Source organism: Crocodylus porosus, unplaced genomic scaffold (assembly GCF_001723895.1).
Source record: "Crocodylus porosus isolate Cpor-Errol unplaced genomic scaffold, CroPor_comp1, whole genome shotgun sequence".
In the NCBI taxonomy this organism is placed as follows: domain Eukaryota; kingdom Metazoa; phylum Chordata; order Crocodylia; family Crocodylidae; genus Crocodylus; species Crocodylus porosus.
In genome coordinates this window covers 58,564,767-58,587,231 of record NW_017728931.1, presented here as the reverse complement: position 1 = coordinate 58,587,231, position 22,465 = coordinate 58,564,767, and the positions used below count along the sequence as shown (strand labels likewise).

The 22,465-nt window shown below is 39.0% G+C and overlaps 1 protein-coding gene across 3 annotated transcripts in view; it reads right to left on the bottom strand.

Annotated features, from left to right (window-relative positions):
- NR1H4 (nuclear receptor subfamily 1 group H member 4) overlaps positions 1 to 22,465 on the bottom strand; it is a 76,764-nt gene that overhangs the window by 12,312 nt on the left and 41,987 nt on the right. For 2 of the 3 annotated variants that reach the window (XM_019545133.1, XM_019545135.1), the window contains 5 exons: positions 21,039 to 21,191; positions 18,058 to 18,191; positions 16,524 to 16,622; positions 13,667 to 13,766; positions 10,094 to 10,240 (listed from right to left, as the gene is read on the bottom strand). In XM_019545133.1, the coding sequence (XP_019400678.1) occupies positions 10,094 to 10,240; positions 13,667 to 13,766; positions 16,524 to 16,622; positions 18,058 to 18,191; positions 21,039 to 21,191 (633 nt within the window). The remainder of the gene's footprint in view (positions 1 to 10,093; positions 10,241 to 13,666; positions 13,767 to 16,523; positions 16,623 to 18,057; positions 18,192 to 21,038; positions 21,192 to 22,465) is intronic. The other variant, XM_019545134.1, reaches the window with a different exon arrangement.

Here is a 22,465-nt window from a genome sequence, read left to right as displayed (position 1 = left end):
AACAAGGACCAACTTGTTCTTCTGCATATATACAGGCCAAGTCCAGTGGCCTATGTTTTGGGCTCCCAAGTATCCAGTAATTTAAATAATAAAAGCTAGAAACAGTCATTATTCCTGGGCCAAAATTTTCCCATGGATGCAGATGTGAGTTCTTCATTGTAGTCAGTGAAAACAATGTATTCATATCCCAGGACAGAAGATGGCTTCCTGCCAATACTTCAAAACAGTAGCTCTGCACATAAGTGACTGTACTTTAGCATCTGTAACCTATCTGCGAAGACAATGGTGCATTTCATAATAAAACAAATATTCCTCTATTTATGGAAAGTTTAGGGTCAAATCTGATCACATTACTCCTAGATAATTGACATCAATGACAATTTGTGAAATAAGATCTAGAGTTTCAGAATCTAGTTCTTCATAACTGCTGAAAAAGCAGATATATATTACAAGTATGTTCAATAATGACTAGATATTTTGTTATGTTCTAAGGATATTGTTGCACTGCTAGTAAGTGGAATTTGTAAACTGCTTTTAAAGTTGCAAAAATAAATTAAGCATGAAATTACCAAAATGCCAGCCTTGCACAGAAATGATCAATCAGTTGCAAAGTTGTGTATGTGTTCTGAAGCATTAATTAACATAAATGACACAAGCTCTCATTAATGTTCAACATTTTCTGTACTGTTAATTAGGTTTCATTAGTAGCCAGCGTAGGAAAGGATTTCATCCTTAGGAATATCTAATGAAAGAACTTTCATAACATATTATGTAAAAGACCCTGAGGGCATAAACAAAGCAGCTAGCGAGATGTGCTGCTACTTAGGCAATATATTCACACTAATAAATAAAAACATACTACATCAGCATAAGAATAAAAATGAATACTGCTAATGCTGAAAGGTCATCACCACAAAATCTCTGGTTTCTTTATCAGAAAAAAAATTCAATACAACTGGAGAAAGGGAAGCATAAATATTAATAGATGAAAGCAGTTTCCAAGTGAATATCATGACAGATGACAAAACACTGGACAGCCTGTGACTTTTAGGCAGCCTTTTAAAAAATTTTTTATGGATATATACATCTCAAAGCTTGACAATGGAGCCTAAATGACATTTGAACACTTGTCTGCACCTAAAAGTTGTCATATGTTATGGATAGAAGTTCTGACTAAGAACCAAGTGCAATGATATAATTTTTGTTTGCATGATTAGAACTTTATGAAAGTTAGGCCCCTAAAATGTGTGTCAAGTTAGGCAATTTAAGATGGAATCATCCCAGTTCTCCAGTCACTTCTAAAAATTTAGATATCAATAATCAGAAGTCAATAATTCAGTTTGTCTGGTTCCATGAAAAGTTTTTAAAATAAGATTTGATTTTCTGTGTGTGCTAGACCAAATTCTTCAATAGCTCAAAGAAAAGATTCATGTGAGATCATATGGCCCATTGGATTAAGCTGAATAAGGCATGCTAGTTTCTGTAACTAGCTGCCCGCAGAAGACTGATCTAGCTAGCATCATGTCCTGCTAAGTCTAATTCCTGAGTCCAAATGACCAGGTACCTGGTCAACCCTTTATAGCTGCGTGAGCTTTAGACACAGTCCAAAGTAAGAGTCAAACATGTACCTCTGGGTGCATAACAACACACCTTGACTGCTTGCCACTGTGCCATTAAATGGAGGACCTGCCACATGAGAAGCAAACATGAAAACCACTACACTACTAAAACCGCTATTTTCTCTAACTAATTATACATTTTAAATAACCTCACTATCAAAATGTGGACAATACAAAATGCTGGAGTATATTTTAAGGTGGGCTTGTCTGTTCCAAAGCTGGCTGGTACCAGAAACTAACAGCATTTCTTATGTTTATGCCTCCAGAACACCTAAGAGAACCTTTAAATTTTTCAGTACTCTCTCATAATAAAACAACTATTTTGGATATGGCTACATGTGCCACTAAATTTTTACTCCATTTTGAAATTCTGCATCAATCTGATGATCAGTGGCAGATATTCTAGGAACTATTCAACTAAAGAGACAGTTTTTGAGTGAGAGGCAAAGATACAATTTAACATTTCACTAATGATGACCCACACTGACACGAAGAAAATTTGCAAGCAAATGCATCAGATTTGCCAAGTGCTAATTAACTTGTAAAAATCCAATAAAATAGAAGGAAAATAAACTTTGGTATTCAGGTCAGCAGCAGCAGTCCCTCAAAATGAGGATGACAGATCGTCATCAGCAGTAAATAGGGAAGTAATTGGTGAGTCTATAGATGACTGAGGAGGCCGGTCTGAGATGTACATATTCAACTGCAGATGTGGCAAATAGTGCTGGGAAGAAAAAGTAGATCTTGGTAATGTTGGGTCACAGCTCTTTCTCTTTGTGTCTCTTGACTATCTGCCTCCATAGTGAAGGCCTTTAAATAAAGCTTGTTGAATGAGCTTTAGTTAAAGCACCCTGCCACCGTTTTGAAGCATGGAACACTGCATACATGAGATGCTGTGGGCTCTTTAATTCAAAGCAGCTCTTGGGTCTTCTGTAATTAAAGTGTACCCCCAGTCAACCACTGAAGCATGTGTAAAGATGCCCAATGGCTCTATGTGTAGTTGGCAGCTGGTATCAAGTGGAGTGCCCCAGGGGTCGATCCTGGGGCTGGTTTTGTTCAATATCTTCATCGACAACCTGCAAGATGAGATGAAGTATACTCTCAGCAAGTTTGAAGATGACACCAAGGTGGCAGGAGTAATAGATGTGCTGGAAAGTAGGGCTAGGATTCACGGACACCTCAACAAATTGGAGGATTGGACCAAAAGCAATCTCATGAAGTTCAATAAGGATAAATGTAAAGTCTTTCACTTAAGATGGAACAATCCCATACACTGGTATAGGCTGGGGATGGAATAAGCAGCAGCTCTGCAGAAAAGGACCTGGGGGTTACAGTGGACAATAATCTGAATATGAGCCAGCAGTGTGCCCTTGTTGCCAACGAGGCTAACTGCATATTGGACTACATTAGAAGGAATGTTGCCAGCAGATCAAGGAAAGTGATTATTCTCCTCTATTCTGCACTGGTGAAGCCACATCTGGAGTACTGTATCCAGTTTTGAGGCCCCCAACTACAGAAAGGATGTAGAAAAATTGGAGAGAGTCTATAGAAGGCAACAAAAATGGCTAATGGACTGGGGGCATGACTTCTGAGGAGAGGCTGAGGGAACTCAGCTTATTTAGTATAGAGAAAAGAAGACTGAACGGGGATTTAATAGCAGGCTTCAGCTACCTGAAGGGTGGTTAAAAAGAGGATGGAGCTAGACTGCTTTCAGTGGTAACAGATGACAGAGCAAAGAGAGGTTTAGGTTAGATATTAGGAAAAACTGTCACAAACGGCGATCCCTCATGGTCAAGGATGATCACTTCCACGAGTCAAGTAAAGGGTTGTAAATGAATCCATTGATGGCTAAGAAGGCTGATCTTAGAGCCACAGACTGGCAAATGCCATCTTGTTTCTTTTCCTTCCATTTCCTTCAGCCGCAATTTGAATAATCCCCCTGGAAGCAGCTATCCAGTCAGGTAAGGTAAGATAAGTTGCAAAAGCCTATGTTTGAGGCACCTTTTCTAATACCCTCCCTATGCAGGGTGAACAGAGGAGATCCTAAAAAGGACTGCTCAGTGTCAATCACAGCTGCCAGCTCACCCTCCTGTCCCATTTCAATGGAAGCAACCAACACGTGATGGCTGTCTGCATGTGGATCCATGACTAGAGACTCCCAGCGATCACTTTGTCCCCATCACCACTCATCCATTGCCACAGGATCTTGTAGAGGTTATGGATATTAGTGATTGGTTATTGTGGTAGATGTTGGATCCAGTGGGAGAGGCCCGCACATGACTTGTTTTACATGAGGCCATTGAATATTGGAACCACATGGATCTTGGAGGAGAAACATGCATCCAGTGGCAAGAAGATCCAAGATGACTAAGGTTACTTTTCCACTTCAGACTTCACTACCACCGAAAACTATGTTTTCTTCATCTGCCTGCTCCACCATTGAGATCTTTATATTATGTTGTGCTGCTCTTTATCTGATACCTCATCTTTGATCTTGCTGCCATGGGTGACCCTGCCAGGAGTACAAAAGTACAAGACTCCCAATGGTATTGCTTATGGAGTCATCAGTACATATAAGCCTCTCCACCTGTCAAGGTGGCAGTCCATGGAAAGGGCTGCCGCTTGTTTTTCACCACAAGGGTAGTAAAGCACTGGAACAGGTTACCCAGAGAGGTTATAGAATCTCAGTCCTTAGTGGTTTTTAAGAGCTCAGTAGACAAAGCCCTGGCTGGGATGATCTAGTTGGGGATGGTCCTGCTTTGAGCAGGGAGCTAGACCAGATCTCCTGATATCCCTTTCAACCCTCCTTTTCTATGATTCTCTGATTCTGTGATGTAGGCAAGGATCATTCCAGCTATGAACAGGACTCCAATACCACAATAATTGCTGCAATATGATCCATCTCCTTTCTTGAACAGTGATTCTTGCATCTCTCAAGTCACTGGATATCTGCTCATATTTCCAGATTTTCAGAATAATGGCAAACAGTTAGGAAGAGAGATTTTTCCCACCATTTTATAAATTTCATTTGGTATTCCATCAGAACCATATGCTTTGTTGTTGTCCATCTGCTTAATGGCTTTCAAGGTCTTTTGATAAATTGGTGGATCTATGGGATGTTATGAAATGGCTTCAATAGTATTGCCTTCAATATTATAATCTTGGTTCATGAGCTCTTGTTCATTCCACTGTTCATTGATGGTGGACTCTTTAATTTAAAGAGTGTTCTTCAATCCTTGGACCTGTAAAAGCTGGCTTCTTGTATGTGTGACCCATACATAACTTTGACTGCACTGAAGAAACTATGCATGTCATGGCTGTTCATAAACATTTGAATCTCTTTTGCTTTGTTCTCCCACCATTTGTTTTTTCACTCTCAAATTTTCCCCTGGGTCTTGGTTTTAATGAGGTGGTAAATGCCTTCCTTCTATTTGAAGTTGATGTTGTTCTGCCAAGCTTTTCAGGCTCTCCTGTTTCTGCCAATGAGAACTTGAGTTTTCCTATCAGTTTCATCAAAGGTATTCCGATATTTGTATGATGAACTGCATGGCCAAGTTTTATATTTAGAAAAATATTGGAACCACTGTATTAATGGATTTGTAGTATTATATATCATTTTAGTATTATATATCACTGAATAGCTTTATACCACTATCTTAGCTTGAGTAGCTTTACTAATTTCAAAATTACTGGTGTTAATCATGGAGTAAGGTTGTATTTAGCATGAAGAACTACTTCAGAATCAGCCCCAAGTTTATCATTTATTTTGTTCCGATTCAAGCCCAACCTTGCAGACACTTGAGAAGGTTTGTTTTTCAGATTTGTCCCACCACACTCAATGCAACTCCTCCTATATGTCTTGGTAGGACCAAGCCCCCTGATTCAGACACCATCTTTATTTACTAACAGATATTTTTCTCTAAACACAAGTGAACCCAAGAAAGTTATCTTGTGTAATTTAATTCATTAAGCCCATTTAGGATTCAAGCATCAGCATGGCTGAATTAAAATTTATTACTTTAATTCCAGGCTAAAGAATACAAAATTTAATTTCAGTTTTGAAATTAGTAACAGTCTCCAAATACCTGAAGGGTGATTATAGAGAGGATGGAGTTGGGTTTTTCTCTGTGGTCGTAGGGGACAGGACTAGGAGCAATGGCATTAAGCTGCAGCAGAGGAAATTTAGGCTGGAAATTAGGACAAACGTTTTGACTATGAGAGTAGTTAGGCATTGGAACAACTTCTCAGGCTACCTAGAAAAGTTATGAAATCTCCATGCAGGCAACTTTCAAAAGTAGATTAGACAGATACTTGGCTGGGATGGTTTAATCAGGGATGAACCTGCCTTGAGCAGGGGGCTAGATTAGATGACCTTATGAGGTCTCTTCTAGCCCTACTTTCCTATGATCCTATGACTGACAAGTTCAATATTAATGATATTACAGCACCTTGAACTTTTCTTTTATTCTTTACATTGGAAGATCACAAGTTTGACAGCGCACATAGCAAAGGGTATGTCTACACTGCATCCTTGGCATGTCCTGAGAGGAATACTCCTTGAGTAGGCTCTCATTGCCCTGCTTCTGCTCACACCAAACCTAGAAATGCAGCAGTGCAGCTGCTCTAAAGGCATCTCCCCATGGCTGCTCTTGAGACCTCAGTTGCTGCTTTGTTTAAGAATGGCCACGGAGCATAGCACTGAGGAGCTTTACCACCTCACTCCTGAGTGAGATCAGGTGGATGGGCATACTTGGTAGCATCCCTCCTGGGAACTGATAAGGCCATACTGTAGACCTATACAACCACTGCACAAACATAGGGTTCATTCATGTAAAATATGCTTGAGTGATATTGAATAGAGCTAGAGTTTGTTATGAAATTCCACTCAACACCCAGAAATATTTGCTAAAAAAAAAAATTATAGTCTGAAAAGTGTTATGCTACACTCAGACTAAGACGCAGTCCTCAAAGTGTTTATTCCAAATGCAGATGAACTGTTGTTACTAACTGACAAGCAGCTCCTCACAAAGAGTATGGAATGAGATTGACATTTTAAAGATATATTTAAGGCGCTACATACAGAAGATGTTGCCACTTCTACAGAGATGCTCTAGCTTGTGACAATGACAATATTGTGTTACTTAGTGAAAAATGAAAGCATATAGCACAACAAAAAGAAATCTTGGATGACTTGTGTGCTGCTGAAGGGGCACTGACAGTTAATACCTGGAATGGCATCAACTAAATTAACACTAACCTAAGAAAAAGATATGCAAGGTTACTTTATTGTTTCTTATGCTAGCCTCTATATAGTAAAGAGAAGGGAAATAATAATGGGTTGACTCAAGTGTGTATTGAATAGTAACATGTAAAACTGGGGCAGGGATAAATTTTTGTATTCTTCCTATTAACATGAACCAAATGAACAAATATATCCTGCCATAATTCAGGGAGAAAGACTGGCTGACCCCAGGGAGTACTTTTCTCCCCCCTTTCATGGATAAGAGGAAGATGTCTCTATCAAGTATCTTTCAAAGTACAGGAAGATATACATATTTATGATAGATGTGGTTGAAACTTATCATTTTAAGGGAAATTTTGACATTTTGAAATCTGTTCTGAAGCAGGAAAAAAACAATTAAAAAAATTTAAGATAGAAATTCAGCTTTAGAAAATGTCTGAAGAAGACTTCACTTTAAAACTTTTATTTTGAATTTTTCAGGTTAACATTTTATTTACTAGCTCTACATTATTTCATGGAAAAACAGTAGAAGTACATAATGTAAGGTTTAGAATTAAATGAAGTCATCTTAACGACATATTTTGCACTACTACTAAGTTTTGACAATATGATAAGATATGTCACAGTAATAAGAACCTGAAGTATTCTACTAAGTATTTAAAAAAATCATTAAGGGCAGGTGCTATTTAATATTGATAGAAACATTTTATTTTCTGAATGAAAACGTCTACTGCTTTTGTTGTAAATGTAGTTTGACACTTTGGACAAGAAAGCACGTACACACTTACTGACCTAATTACAACAGCAGCTGTTTTCAAAATCCATGTGTTCAGCTGGGATCATTTTTCTGGGATAACATTTTTCAGGGAAAAAATACAAAATAAAAGAATGTGCACACAAAACCAACCACTACTGTTTTGGGTTTTTTGATGGACAACTTCCAATTAAACATTTCTGATCAGCTACAATTTAGTACAATGGCTTAGGGTACATCCCTGGACTCCCAGCATGTATCTTATTCTCTGCCAATGTAACCATAAGGATGTTACCAACCTCATATTCATCACATGCCACTAAGGCAAAAATCAAGTGTTTTTTCAGGGTCTGCATCCCCCTTTGTATCAGTTTCAAGCCCCTTCCTTGTCTTTCCAGATGAAGACTTCTGTGCTGTCTTCCACACTATCCCTCATTTGGGATTTTCTCCTTGATCCTTTAAACCTGCTGGCCTTTGTTATCTGGAGCACCTCTCAGCCTTTCATCGCATAAAGTAAGCAAACGAAAACCTTATTGCATTGGACCCTGGCTGGGTCTGCTGTGGCCTCAGCCTTCCTCTCTCAGGCTTGTCCTCCTCATAGCTTCTGCCTGGTGCTTTTCCTTCATCTCCCTGGCCCGTTCTGCCTACTGGGGTTTTTGTTTCCCAATGAGCCATGCCCTCATTAACCTTCCCCCCGCTGCAGCCCTTCAGTCTAACTAGCCGCCTTTCCTTAAGGCCACCTGTTACAAAAAATCTTTTTAAAGAGAGCAAAACAACAGAAAATTAAAAACATTAAACTAAAAATTGTCATTCTGCATACTGCAGCAAACCAAATTTATAATCTCCGACTCTGTGTTCCTCCATCACTTAACGACCTCACCCCCCAGTGATCAGTTTGAATCATTAGCTTCTCAGGCCAGGGACAGCATAGGTGTCCCCATTCATTCCGGAATGAACAAGGTGCTTTTGCTTTTTCTTCAATCCTTTAGCCTAGAAAAAGTAAGCGGGCAAACCCAGAAATAAAAGCAGTCTCCTTCTGATGGCAGTGCAAAGGCTACTGATTTCTTTGTTCTACTAAAATTTGACCACAGACATATTATTGGATGACCAGGGGCTGGGTACGGATCATCATAAAACAGGACAAACTACGTTCAGCATTTCGTTACCAACCACTGAAGGCATGATAACAATTAGGTGTTATAATGCAGATCATGGCTTTTCTTGCTCTGCACTGTCTGCTAAACAGTATCTACTCCTCATCTTGTTATGCAGCTGCTGAGAACTATATTCAAACACAGTAAAACTCCACGGTACAGACCAAACCCCTGACAGATGTCTGAAACAGAATATTTACTGACTTTACTGAATAACGTAATCATTCACTCTCATCCCTTTTACTAAATGATCCAGAGTAGTAGTTTGTTCCCTTTACAATAACATACAGTAATAAGCTACAATGCTCCTATTACCTTTATAACTTTAATTACAGTTGCTTCCGTTGCTTTGTGCGGGTTCTGTATGAGTGAATTAGCTCTTACGCGATGGTCCTTTTTATACCAAAAATTCGGTATATGCGAGGTAAATTCACTCTTATGCAATCGGTGTGGTGGAAGCCTGCAGTCAGCTGCTTTATGCAGTGCATTGTAGGAGCAATGCGCACAAAAATATCATCTCCTGTGTGGATCTGTGCTCCTCACTCGCTGTCTGCGACACGTGTTTCTGTCATTGTCATCCCCATTATGGCTTCTATGCAGTCCACTAGCTTATCCCTTGCCCCTCTCTGCTGTAGGTGAGTACCAAAATTGTCTTGTAAATGTGGTAGAAATGGGTCTGGGGGTCAGTACAGTTGAGGTCTCAGAACATATCCCTATTTGTTACATTGTAAAGTGGGCTCCCTTTATGCAAATTTGAGTTATGTGCCATTTTCCAGGAATGCGCGTACAGCATAAAGCAAGGGAAACCCAGACAGACACTTCATTTGAATAACCTTCAGAATGAAGTTTTAGTTTCACAGTTCATTTATCTTTAACCTTGCAGAGAGACATTCAATTTCTATAATGTTAGTCATAATATTTATAATGTATCAGGGTGTTTAAGAAATTAACAGCAGTTTTTTAAATAAAAACATTTTGTGTGCAATGATCATTTACTGGGCCACATGTATGTAATTGTAAATGATAGGTGTACTTGATAATGCTGCTATCCATGTTCCTTACTACTGTGTAGTTCTCCACCTTGTCACAGAGATACATCATGCACAGCTATTTTGCTATTACTTTCTGAAACACCCTCATATTTACAATTAAATCTTTATGATCTTTGGATTAGAGGCTGACTGAAATTTGTGCTAGTGAACATCAAGAAAGCCAGCATTAAGATAAACGATTTTATTACTAACATGATAATTTTTTCTTCCAATTCAAGAGCAAATGTTGACCCATGGAAGTAAAGTTTTTTTCCCCTAAAAAGAGCACCTACCACTGTTGCGAATTCTTTCTTCTAAGAGGTCAGCATGTCCTGTAGGAAGTTTACGACTGAAGATCTCAGCTGAACGAAGGAACATGGCCTCTACTGCTGAACCCTTCAGCAAAGCAATTTGGTCTTCATGATCAAGAGTCTGAAAGCCTGGAAGGAATTAAGAAATAAACTGGCAATCAATACAAAATGAAACCAACAATACAATATTACTTTAGGTTCTACCTTTCTTGACCGTAAGATGCCATTCATCTTTAAAATAGAGAGAGTCTGGGAAGAATCTAAGATGGCTCTTGCCTACGTTAACTTCCTGCTTGCTGTGGGTGAGTATTTCAGTAAAGCTCAGCATGTATTTAAATAACAGTAAAATCAACAGGAGTTAGTTAAATGTGTATGCAAAGTGCTTTATTGATCTACAACCCTTATATAAAATGCTATATGCAAAAATTCAAATTTTTCTATAGATGTTCTATAGATTTTATTGATTTTAGAGCTGAGGCAGGATGAATACCAGGAGTAAAGTGGAAGCAGACAGACTTGTTCTATAGAAAAGTAAATATTTTGTATTTGATACTGTGCTTTAAAAAGCAAGCCACCATACCAAAAATGTTGATGTGATAAGTATCATCACATGGCTAGAATGTACATGCCTCCTTTTGGTTTCCACTTACCCTTCTCTTTGGGAAGATGAAGAGTTGATCAAGAGCACTGGTACACCACCTTCTGACCCAACAGCCTGGATGGGTGGCACAGGGCTCGTCTGTGGGCTATAGTCCATGCACAGGGTGGGTCCATGGGCCTGATCCAGTGCAGGTTTGGTCTGTGACAACCCTGGGTGCCAGCAAAACCATACAGGCTTGATCTAGCTATGTGCCAGCCCCAGCTAGCACACAAGACCATGTCATCTGGCCTGCAGGGCTCCCTGTGGTTCTGGAAGTTTGGCAGTAGGGGAGCAGCAATTAGTGCTAACACTGCTCTTCCACTGTAAAATTTCTAGACCCATGTGCTAAATGATATGGCCTCACAAGCCAGATCTGATCTAGAGTTTGGCAAACTCATCTTCCCAAAAGTATTTTACAGGCAACTATTAAGGGAGATGTTCAAAGAAGGAACTGGTAATGAAATTTCACACCTCCACTTTAAGGATATTAAGCCTTGTAATTTAGCTAAACGTTTCCCCCCCTGTTTTGAATAGAGGGGGTTTCCTTTCTGAGTTTGGGCTGTGCATGATTGAAGCAAATTGCTGAACTACTGTAAACACTGGTCGGCATAGAATGGGGTTGTTGGGCAAGAGTGTGGTTAAAAAATTTATATAACCTAGCTTATGCTGACTGCCCCTGCAACACCAGTACAAAGGGGTTGAGAACAAGCCCACAAAGGAGCACATGTGAAGTTGATACAGTAAATGAAAATAAAAATAGTCAAAAGACACAGATTTTAAAACTTGCCAGGTAAATGCTGTTCATTTCAAATAGCCAATAGCAGCTGCTGCTTCTTCTTCTTTTTGTCTAAAAGCCACTTTCTCTGTCTTCCTCAGTATAAATTCATTGATATAATTCAGAAAAGATCTGATTTTTTTCTGAAATTTCCATCTGAGGAATGCAAAGTTCATTTTACACAACCCTGAGGGCCTGGTTACACCTTATGCTGTGAGCAGAACACATATTGATCAGTGTTAGTGCTTGCTTCCAACTCCAAGCTGTCTCACCCTTAATCGAGAAACCTTCTCTGACTATCCCCCACCTGCACAGCTGTGACTTGCCACTAGCGGACTCGGGGCAGGGGTAGCGGCAGGACTAGGAGCCGTAGCTGTGAGTTGCCACCAAAGAGCTGGTGAGCCAGGACTGGTTTCTATCCCTCTTCTACAGGCAGGGGTGTGAGACATCCTAGGATGCTGGAGGATTTCACCTTGGGTAGCACATGTGTGGGGAATGGCCACATCTTAATGGAACAGCGTAGTGCAAATCAGAGAGAATCCTGCTCTAGAGTGGCAGAATTTTGAGCTGCATAACGAGTGCTGAAACCCACTTTAAGGTGTTAATGTGCAACAACCCAGGGGTTAAGAGCTCCAGGAGCCACCCAAAATTACTATATAACAAGTCCCTATGACCAACATTTTGCAAGTGCATCTATTAATTTCAGGTGCTCCCCCTTAAGAAGCTTTTTGTTTTATTTTTGTGCAGAAATCATAGAGTTGTTTTCCCCCTTTCCTTTTTTTCAGACTTCCAGATTAACATCCCTCTGAATCATTCTCCGTTACCCCTTCTCCCTTTCATGCACACACGCATGCACGCGCACGCACACACACACACACACATGCACACATGCATAATCTTGTTTTGGATTGGGTAAAATTGAATTCAACTTGATTAGCATGTAACAAATTAAATTCCTAAATTAGTGCTAATAAAGAATTGGCCATGTTATCATCTTCTGGTACTGAACTGAGCCCTATCCCATGCTTTCACTTTCTTTTTTTCACTTATTTCCTATGAATCTCCACCCACTGTTTTAGTTTGCAAATGGGAATAAGATTAGAACCATTAGAAACCAATTCCTAGTACAGGGGCAGTGTCAAAAGACTGTTAGATAAATGATGGTTTTGCACATTTGAATATACATATATTTGTGAGGGTGAGGCAGTGTGATCTAGTGGACTAGACTAGAACCACAAACCAGTGAATCTTCTTGGCTCTAGGTAAACCACTCTTCCCCACTCTTCTTGATCCCAAGCCCCACTGCACAGAAATGTTCAGGGAGCCCCATATAGCTTCCATGTCAGAATATGGCTTCTGCATCAAAAAGTAGATCTGGGTGACCTTCACATGCATTCTGATCTCTGAAATCTTCCCCAGTTAGCAAAGCTGAACCTCACAGCCACAGAGTATGGGGCAAAATGTAATAAACCTGGAGGAACTACAATAAGCTTTTGATTCTTGAGGCATCATTTTGCCTGATGTTTTAAGGCCTCTTCAACTTGAGTTAGAAAACTAAATTATACTTTTCATTGTGTATCTGTGATATTTTCATCAAAGCAAGCTAAACACTAGTCTGATAGACACCTATTTTCCATGTACTTAAAGCTGCTGTTCTAAGCATACATACTTAAGTGAATGATATTGACCCAAAACCTTTCATAGAAAGGAAAAAGCAAATACTTTTCTCACTTATTTTCTGGCTATAATAACAATTCTACCATACTACAACATAGAAAGGGAGCACAGGGAGTAAAGTAAAAATTGTCAGCTATTAGAGCCAATGCTAAGGGTGAATATGTTGTATTGTCAAGTTGTTATAAAATAACACGTCTTCAAAGACACTCAAAATTTAAAACAGTTTATCCTTCAGTAGATATAAAGGATGCAATGTCTCAGATTGATAAAATTTGAATTCTTTAAAATATTCTCTTCCATTTACAAACATCTTTTTCTTTAGGCAGTATTTGGAAGGGAGCGTATGTATTGGTGGCAGAAGGGGGGGAATGGAAGGTACAACAATCCAGACATACCTGCGATCAGTTAAAATTCTGCCATTAATTTCAACAGGAGCAAGATTTGGTCTATATACTTGACCTACCTGGTAACTTTTTGGTAAACTCCACAAGAACCTGAACATGACTGGTAGCCATTTCTGTTAAGATGAGAAAATTTTCTTCGGCACCAAATTCCTCATGTAACTGTTAAAATTAAAACAAACAAGCAAACAAACACCCGGTTAATAACAACCCTCACTTTATATTTCTAACATGCTTTTCATAAGGCTCTCAAAGTCTATATGGATATTAACTAATTAAACGCTGAACATCTCTGCACCATATTTAGTAATAAAGGTAAATACGAATTTTGCACTGGATTGTGGCAGCTGCTTAATACTACAAAACAACACTGTGCAACTGTTAACTTAAGGGTAAAGAGTTAAAAAAGGGAGTGGCATTGGGAATTTAGAGAAGGAATAGTGATTTGACCAGAGCATTGGAATTAGCAGTATTATATGTATGAGAAATGCACAAAATGTTAGTTCACCACAAGTACTCAGAACCTTGATTTTTCTTGTACTATGTGTAATAACGCAGCAGCAACATAGCATCGGGACATCAGTTCAGTATGGACTCAAAAAGACAGGAGTCAGCTAGTAAACTAAGGTCACCACCTGCAGCAGGATGTTTGTTGGAGGCCTCTTATCTAAACATTCACTCAGTTTAAATCTACATCCTTGTGAGGTGTGATGCAATTGTAAGAAAAAGTAATATTGCTTCAAGCCAACTATTACATTCATCCAATGTTACCTCTGGAAAAAAACTGACTTACAACACTAGCTCTAATAGTGCAAAGTGATAATGTAACTGGTTTAACAAGATAGCTGGGGATGTCCATGGTTAAAAACCAGTACCCAGATGATGAAGATTTTGTATGGCCAATGCTACGCATACATGTTTGTAAATCCCCAGCTTAAAATGGAATGTCATAGCAGGGAAAGGGATACAAAACCAGAATGCAGCCAGATCAAAACTTTATTCTGAGCTTTTATGTATTTATTTAGAAAAACTGGCCATTTGTTTCTGAAATGTGATTTTCTGTGGGATAAATTCTATTGAAATGGTCTAATTTTGTCAAAAAGCAAAAATGAAATGTTTTGTTTTTAAAATGAAAACCTACTAATTAACGTTCGCCTTTCTCCCTTTCTCCTGCTTCTTCCTATATTACCACTGAATAGGAGGACTCAACAAATGAAGACAAAATGAATAAAAATAAATAATGGGAAAAAATTCTGGTTTGGGTTCAAAATGCTGAAACATTTTCCTTTTTTTTTTTTTTCTTTTTCTTTGTGGAGCTTTTTTTTTCCAAAATAAAAAACCATAATATTTTGATATTTGAATTTTATCCACCCCTCCCCACTACAGCTAATCTTGTACTTGCTCTAATATTTGCTGGGGAGTACCCTCTGGTTGGTACCATGAGTGTGATTAATCATGAAGACAACATAAAGCCACTCTTAATTCCCCCCAACCTGAGTACTATCTGAGCAGATCTCATCCAGGCCAGAAGATCAAGTTTATTTTAATGTATGTTTATACAGCAGTCACTCCTGCTGTGCAGCATAGGCATCCCCAAGCTAACATTAAACTAGCTGGGTCCTAGCTTCTCAGGATGGTTTTTCAGCCCACACTTGAGTTCTGTGCTTCCTTGGCCAGACTGCTGCAGTACCTATGCTAGCTACCTACTGTAGAGATACTCAATGTTTGCTTCTTTGTGACAATAGTGACATCTTCCATAAAATAATGACATCAAGTAACAATGTATTCAGAAAATTGAGATTCTACTAGTCAATGGATATTTTAGTTAAGAAGTATTCAACATAGTACCATCTTTCAGTTATTCTTTGGAAACCTGAGGACTTGCCTTCCCTGTAATGGTGAGCTTGAGTTAGTACACTTGAGTTATTGGTTCAAATGAGAGTTTTCTTACTCAAAACAGCACCTTAGCCATAGGTTCTGAGTACATAGGGGCCCAAGGGCCCTGACCCCCCTCGGAAAGAGGGTCATCACCAGGAATATGTGAAACTTTGCACGTGTCCATTTTCTTAGCCCCCTCGCCCCGGCAAAAATAAAAGTTAGCACCTATGACCTCTGCTTCAAAGGATGACTTGACTAGCTGTACAGAGGGATCTGATTGTAGCTGATTACCAACATCAAATCAAGCTGCTGTATCCCTAATGTGCTGTTAGCTGCAGTGTTAGTAACACTTGAGCTTCAACTTACCCCTCCCCTTTGAAGAAACAGCATCTAGCCTGAGCACAATGCACTATTTATCCTGAGTTAGAGGTTTGTATATATGGGCAGGAGTCAGGGTTGAGGCAAAACTTGAACATAGCTCAAACTGCCACTTCAGTTAAGATGAGCTCTGATTGGCAATTACTTCAACATATGGATCAGCAGTGTAACTACTCCAGGGTCTAAACACCCTGAATGGCAGAGGTGGTGGCAGCAGAGGCTAGGCTAGTAGTAGTGGTGGCTGCCATTCATACCCGCCTACCTGCCTCAGTGCACTCCAGTTGCTCACTGCTCATTATGCTACAGAAATGAGACCTTTAATTTCAGTGAACAAAGAAGCTACCAGAGTAATGATTAAGGGGGCAATTACTGGTTCTCTTGCAACCATGCAGTTAGTCCAATATCACTCCCCACCAATAACCAATTCTCTTATGCACATTTAGACTGTAAGCTTTCTTTTAGATGGTAAGCTCTTTAGAGACAGGAATATCATTTACTAGAAATCCATGCAAGTTTAGCACCATCAGGGTCAAATTTCATAGACAGCCTTAAGTGCTTCTTCAACTGAAATGTTAAATAATGGCTCTAACCCTATAAAATCTTCAGTCTCTCCAATCAAACCAAATGATAATTTTCACAAGATTAATCCATTTGTGTACTTACAAGTTTTTTTGAAACCTCCTGTGGAAATTGTTGTTTACTATATGAATCCATGATGTAATGAAGAAGGTTCTGCTGTTCTGTGGTAAGTTCTACTTTCTCCTATACTGGCAGAAAAAAAGAGAAAAAAAAGGAAAAAACCCATAAAATTCAGTGATTAGAAATTATCTAGAATTGCCTGCTTCGGCCAGGTTGTTTATATCTTAAATAGATCTCTTTTTTAATGTTAACAGTAGGAAAAGTCTTCCTAATCCTTTAGAGAAGCATTTTTGGGGGGTGATAGCTTTTATTGGACCAACTATATAGTTGGGAGTAATAAAAGCTGTTACCAAAAAAACCTTGCTTCTTGCATATTTCCTGGACCATCACAACAGCAACAACATTCTCATCCTTTGGAGGCAACAGAGCTCTAAAAAGAATCCATAGTGGAAAGCTATAGGATATTTTTGTTAGCACGATTTAGGGGCAGTTGTATGCAGAAGCGTAGTGAAGTCAACAGTGAGGCATGTGCCCTCCCCAAATCTCAGTGCCCCCCACACCCTCATCTATTCTGTGTATGCTGCGTACGATAAAGTAAAACTATTATTTTAATTCAAATTAAATATTGATTCCTTTTATCCTAAATAACTCAATTAACATGAAACTAACTGGATAAGGCTCAAAAGGAAACGTAAAGAGACGTTTCTAAAAATCACCTGTAACTCTTCTACAACAATCAGTGTCATGATTTAAAGATTTACTATCTCAGTTTCTTTCCTAAACTAAGAGAACATCTTTTAAAAATCAGAAATCTTGATTCCTTTTTCCAGTCCTATAGTTGCAAGGTATCGGTACTTTAATCAGTCAGTGATGTAGGATTAAATATTCTGGGCTTTGTGAAGATATATATTTTGGAAGAAGGCAACTGGAATATCTTATTTGGTGGGGGGTGGGGGAAAATGGAAGGAATTTTTTTTTTTCCACTTGACTTTTTTTTAATGACAGCAGTTTGCAGTACACAGTTCGAAATGTTAACAGTAGTCTTGGGAGAGATGGATTTATGCATTCCAAATGAGGATGTGAAGTGTGCGCCACAATTTATGGAACTTTAATTTGATACACATGCATGTCCCATTCAGAGATTAGATCAGTAGATGCATGTAATGGAAACATCCATGAGACAAATTGCAGAATCATGCATGAAATCTCCTTTAACATGTATTCTATTATTTTTCAAGTAGCTCTGCAATTTATCCTGTAGAGATTTGCACTGCATACATCCAATCTCTTCATGGACTGTGTAAGCTTAGACGTATTTAATTAAGGTCAAAGAATACCCTTAGAATCTATATGGAATGTTGTCATGTTAAGTGTTATTAAGAAAAATTTCTCAGTTGCCTGATGTCATTAAATACTGTTATCTTATTATTTATAAGAAATAATGCAAATGTGGAGAAAATGTTTTGTGTTATCAAAGAACTCTAAAAACTATCGTATAATATACTGTTTAGCTCAAATATCCTAACTACTGTACAAAGTATTACATGAATTTTATTACCCTATATGGTTTAGTTGTTGATGTCACTTGCTTCAGGTCAGGCCCTTCATTCTCTTCAGCAGCTGTCTGATCAGGGTGGTGTTTCACATTTTTTCTTAGACGTTTTGATTTGCATTGTATTTCTGTTAACAAACCTGGAGATTGAAAATAAAATATTGATAGGCATGCGTCCTCTTTATGTGGATCTTGTACAGAAATTAGAGAATTCTCTCACTTAACAAACACAAATAGCAACAATTAGCCAAAACAACTCTCTGAGAAGAACCAGCAAGTGCAGCCCAAGGGCTAAGCATGTAAAGATGAATCTAGAAACAGAACCATCATAATAAAACTTCACTTTAGAGTTTCTTTCAAGGACCTTGCTTTGCTCTCCACCTTTGAAAATGCAGAGCAAGAAAAAAGACTCATTCAGGGAATATATGATGGAAGAGGAAGATACCATGAAAACACTCAATTCAGTTCTGAATGTGTTTAATTTCCTGTTTTAAGCACTATAGAAAATAACCTACCTGCATCATTGAGAAAAGAGGAAATTTACATGATTAAAATAAGACCTACAAATAGTACCTTAAAATAGGGAAATATGAGTGATGGGGATGATGCAGAGTATAATTGGCACCAAAGTACGTAATTTGTATTGCTGCATTTTTCTAAACAATATGTGTAGAAGCATGCTTATTATGGAAACGTAGGGCCAGTGCTTCAATCGAGCTGTACTGAATTTCATCAGATGAAGAAAATTTACCTGTAGTTCACTCTGTGTTCTGCACACCCAAGGGCAGATTCTGTCATCCTTACTCCTCCTGGATAATATCTGGAAATGATATCTTGACTCCATAGAAGTCAATAACAGAATTTTCCTACTAACTTCACGGTAACCAAAATCTCATTTTTATCTCACAGTTAGTTTATCTGCAATGAACAGCATATGCTGTTCAAGGAGAACAAGAGCAGCAGAATCTGACCTTTAATTTGACACAACCTGTGCTAGAAAGTGCAATTTATGAGAACAAAAAGACGTATTTAAAACTGTTGGTCGAATAATTTGGACATGTCTATGGTTTCTGTATTATAGGGCATGGAAATGTTTAATGAGCAGTGTCATAAACGTTTATGAGAGTCTACCTCCCTCTTTTGTCATAGCATAACTCCTTGATGCTTGTCATAACAATCCTACAGTATGACTAAATGAAGCAAAGTTCAAGGCAAGCTTTTTATTTCAAAGGGACTTATTCACCTAAAGACTGTCTCCCTAATGAACATTTACATCTTACCACCCTATTTGGCCCAGATCTGAACAAACAAGTTGTGTATGGTACACTCTGCCTTTGCAACCTGGTTAGAGGTGGCTTGCAAAATATCCTCACTTTAGAACACACTTATGTTTAAATTATAAGTAACATGAGATATCCAGTAACAAAGAAAGTGTTTCCATTGCAGAGAGAGATTCAAATAGCAGCAACTGTTGTTGGCCTTTGTTTCACATACACCAATTTGAGAAAATGATCAGCTAGTTTAAAAGTTTCATGTGCCCTTGGTCAGTATTATTTACACTGACCTATTTTTTTTTCTGTGATCAGCTGGTTTTCTGCTATTACGCGTTGTTCAGACTATCCCATACTCTTGAATTCTTGGAACAATAGAGGTGGGTTCAGCGCTGCGGGGTTCTATTGTCTTGTGACACTTACTGACTCATTGAGTGCTATCATCATTTTGGTAGCATTTGTTTGTATATTTCTGTATTGAACAGGAATATGTCATATCTCAGGATCTTTGTAGTCTGTTCAATTTACAGAATGAAAGATTAATTATATTATACTTGCACGCATTCCAAATATTGATGGAGCTTATTGTTTCTCACAAAGCCAACAGTTAATATAGCATCTCACAATCAGATTGAAGGATAGAGGTATATTAAAAACTCAGGGTAGATTAATTTCCTGTATGAGCCTAAATTGGTTTGACACTACCTTATGCTAAAATGATTGGAGCCATCAATAAGTTGAATAGACTATAGTCCTATTCACTGTAGGAAGTATATGCAGATGTATGTACTATATTTCCAGGAGTTTTTAAATATACTACAATTATAAATGCTATAGTTGAACTTCTATCAGGAATTCAATTTTGATGCCCCATTTTGGGGGATAATGTGGCATCACACCTGTTTAAAATAGACTGGCCTCAAGCTTGGTAATACAAAAGCTGTCATCTTAATTCCCTTTTTATTTTAAATTTGTATAACCAAGTACTCTGAAGTTGATTCTACCTATGGCTTTATCTCAAATGCATAAAAAATTGAGAGCATCATTGGAAGTGCTAATTAGACTATAAAAAGTGCCTGGTCATTGCTCTAACCCTGTCCTGATTAAAGGGTGAGGGCTGGGGACAAACCAATTTCCAGCCAACAGTAGCCATTCTTTTTTAGGGGAACTGCTATTGATTGACTGCCAATCTCCCTCAGAGCCAGGAGTAGGAAGCAGACTACTAAACAGTGGCATTGGGGAAAAATGGGTCTGTTCTCTGACCTAACATTGCAGATTTCTGTTTCTATGAATTCCTCCCCTTCTCCATCTGATGCCTCTCTCGAACTCTACCCTTTTTGGCTGCCACTGAATTGACATTCCCTCACTTGCAAGCAGATTCTTCAACTCTTGCTTTCCCTTGTGGTAGCTGCCAGCAGTAAAGGCCTTTTTCTTACCACCATATCATCTCTCACTTCATGCTTTGGTATCCTCTATCACTGCCTAAATCTCATCATTCATGGATGAGTCATACCTTTTTCAGTAAGATTTCTTAACCATGGATTACAGGGCCCTTCCTGCTGCAGTCTCCACCTTCAGATTTGCCAGGCAAAGTCTTTGATAATTTTACCAACCTTTGCATGTGTGTAGGCACTTCATCTTATTAGGTACAGCCCAGTTTGACAAAAGTAATATGTGAGACATTTTCATGGTGCTCAAATTGCTTGATGCAAATACCTGTATACATACATTCAGACAACATCCCCATTTGTTTGCATTTTCGCAGTCGACACTCCTGGCATTTTCTTCTCATGTACATGTCCATCTCACAGTTGCCTCCATTTTTACACTTGTATACAGCATTTTTTGTGATGCTTCTTCTAAAGAACCCTGCGCAAACAATAGTGATGTGTAAGAGAATACTGCAGACTGGAGAAGAGATTAGGTTGATAAGCAGCTACATAACTAATTGATCCTCTGAATACAAGAAATTCTGCAACAACCCACTGACACCTGGACATGCTCATGGCTGTATTGTTAGAAGGGTGCTTGAACCAAAGTGGTTCAGGGGATAACAAAAGTGGTCCAGGGGACAATTTTAGCACTGGATATTATACGTGTGTCTGTTTACTAGGCATCAGCCTGAACTAAAACCCCGTGTCAGTGGTGGTCTTAGGGTTGTTGGGGCCCTGGGCAAAAAAGTCGAATATTTTCAATTTCACTTTGCCCTATCCATGAAACTGCAATGAGTATCTTAAAACAACACTGATAACACAAATATTCAGTGTAATTAATTTTTATTTTGATAAAGTGTGGGGCCCTAGACGGTTGCCCGGTTTGCCCTCCCCTAAAGTGCTACTGCCCATGTCCAAGTATCTGCAAACCTCAAGAATGATTGGCTCCAGGTTGGATCTGAAAACTATGGTCCCAGCAGCAGGGCAAATGATATTAACAACCAATGGATGAATATGAGCTGCAGACAGGATGATGCATGTGAATGAAGGCATCAAAACCAAATGAACTGCAGTTACCTTAGTTATTAAACTTCAGGGTGTCTCCAGATATAGGCTACCTGCCCATCCTTAGGTTAAACAAGTTGACTGAATTACATATTTTAAATTTGTGTAAAATAAGAGGACTCCTACTACATTTGCAACACAGTCTAGCCTCCTTCATTAAGCATTGTCCATTTGGTAAAGGAAGATCTCCATATTTAAGCACTTGCCTAACTTTAAGCATGCTAGGCCCACTGACATCAAGCTTCATTGGACTCACTCAGGAGTAACAGAGTACAACGGTAACTGCAGACAGAAATTGGCTCAAAGGAAAGGAGGCGTCCACAGGTCCTTTTGTCATTTGGGACTCTTACTCATTCACTTAGGGCATATGTAGACAAAAGGGAGGCTCTAGATTGAAGCGGTGGGTTTTAAAAAACACCGCTTCAATTTAGGGCTGATTAAACCCCTGTGTCGTGCATACACCCCACTGACTTACCTACCTCTCTGGCAGGAAGGGGAGTGCGAGCTGACAGTGGATGGAGCTGTACTTGGGCTGGGGGGGGCGGGGCGGGGATGGTGCTTCCCTCCATGGCAGCAGCAGCCCCCCACCAGGCAGCACCCACCTGCAGGCACCTGGCTTCCTGCAGAGCCATGGAGCTGCACAGA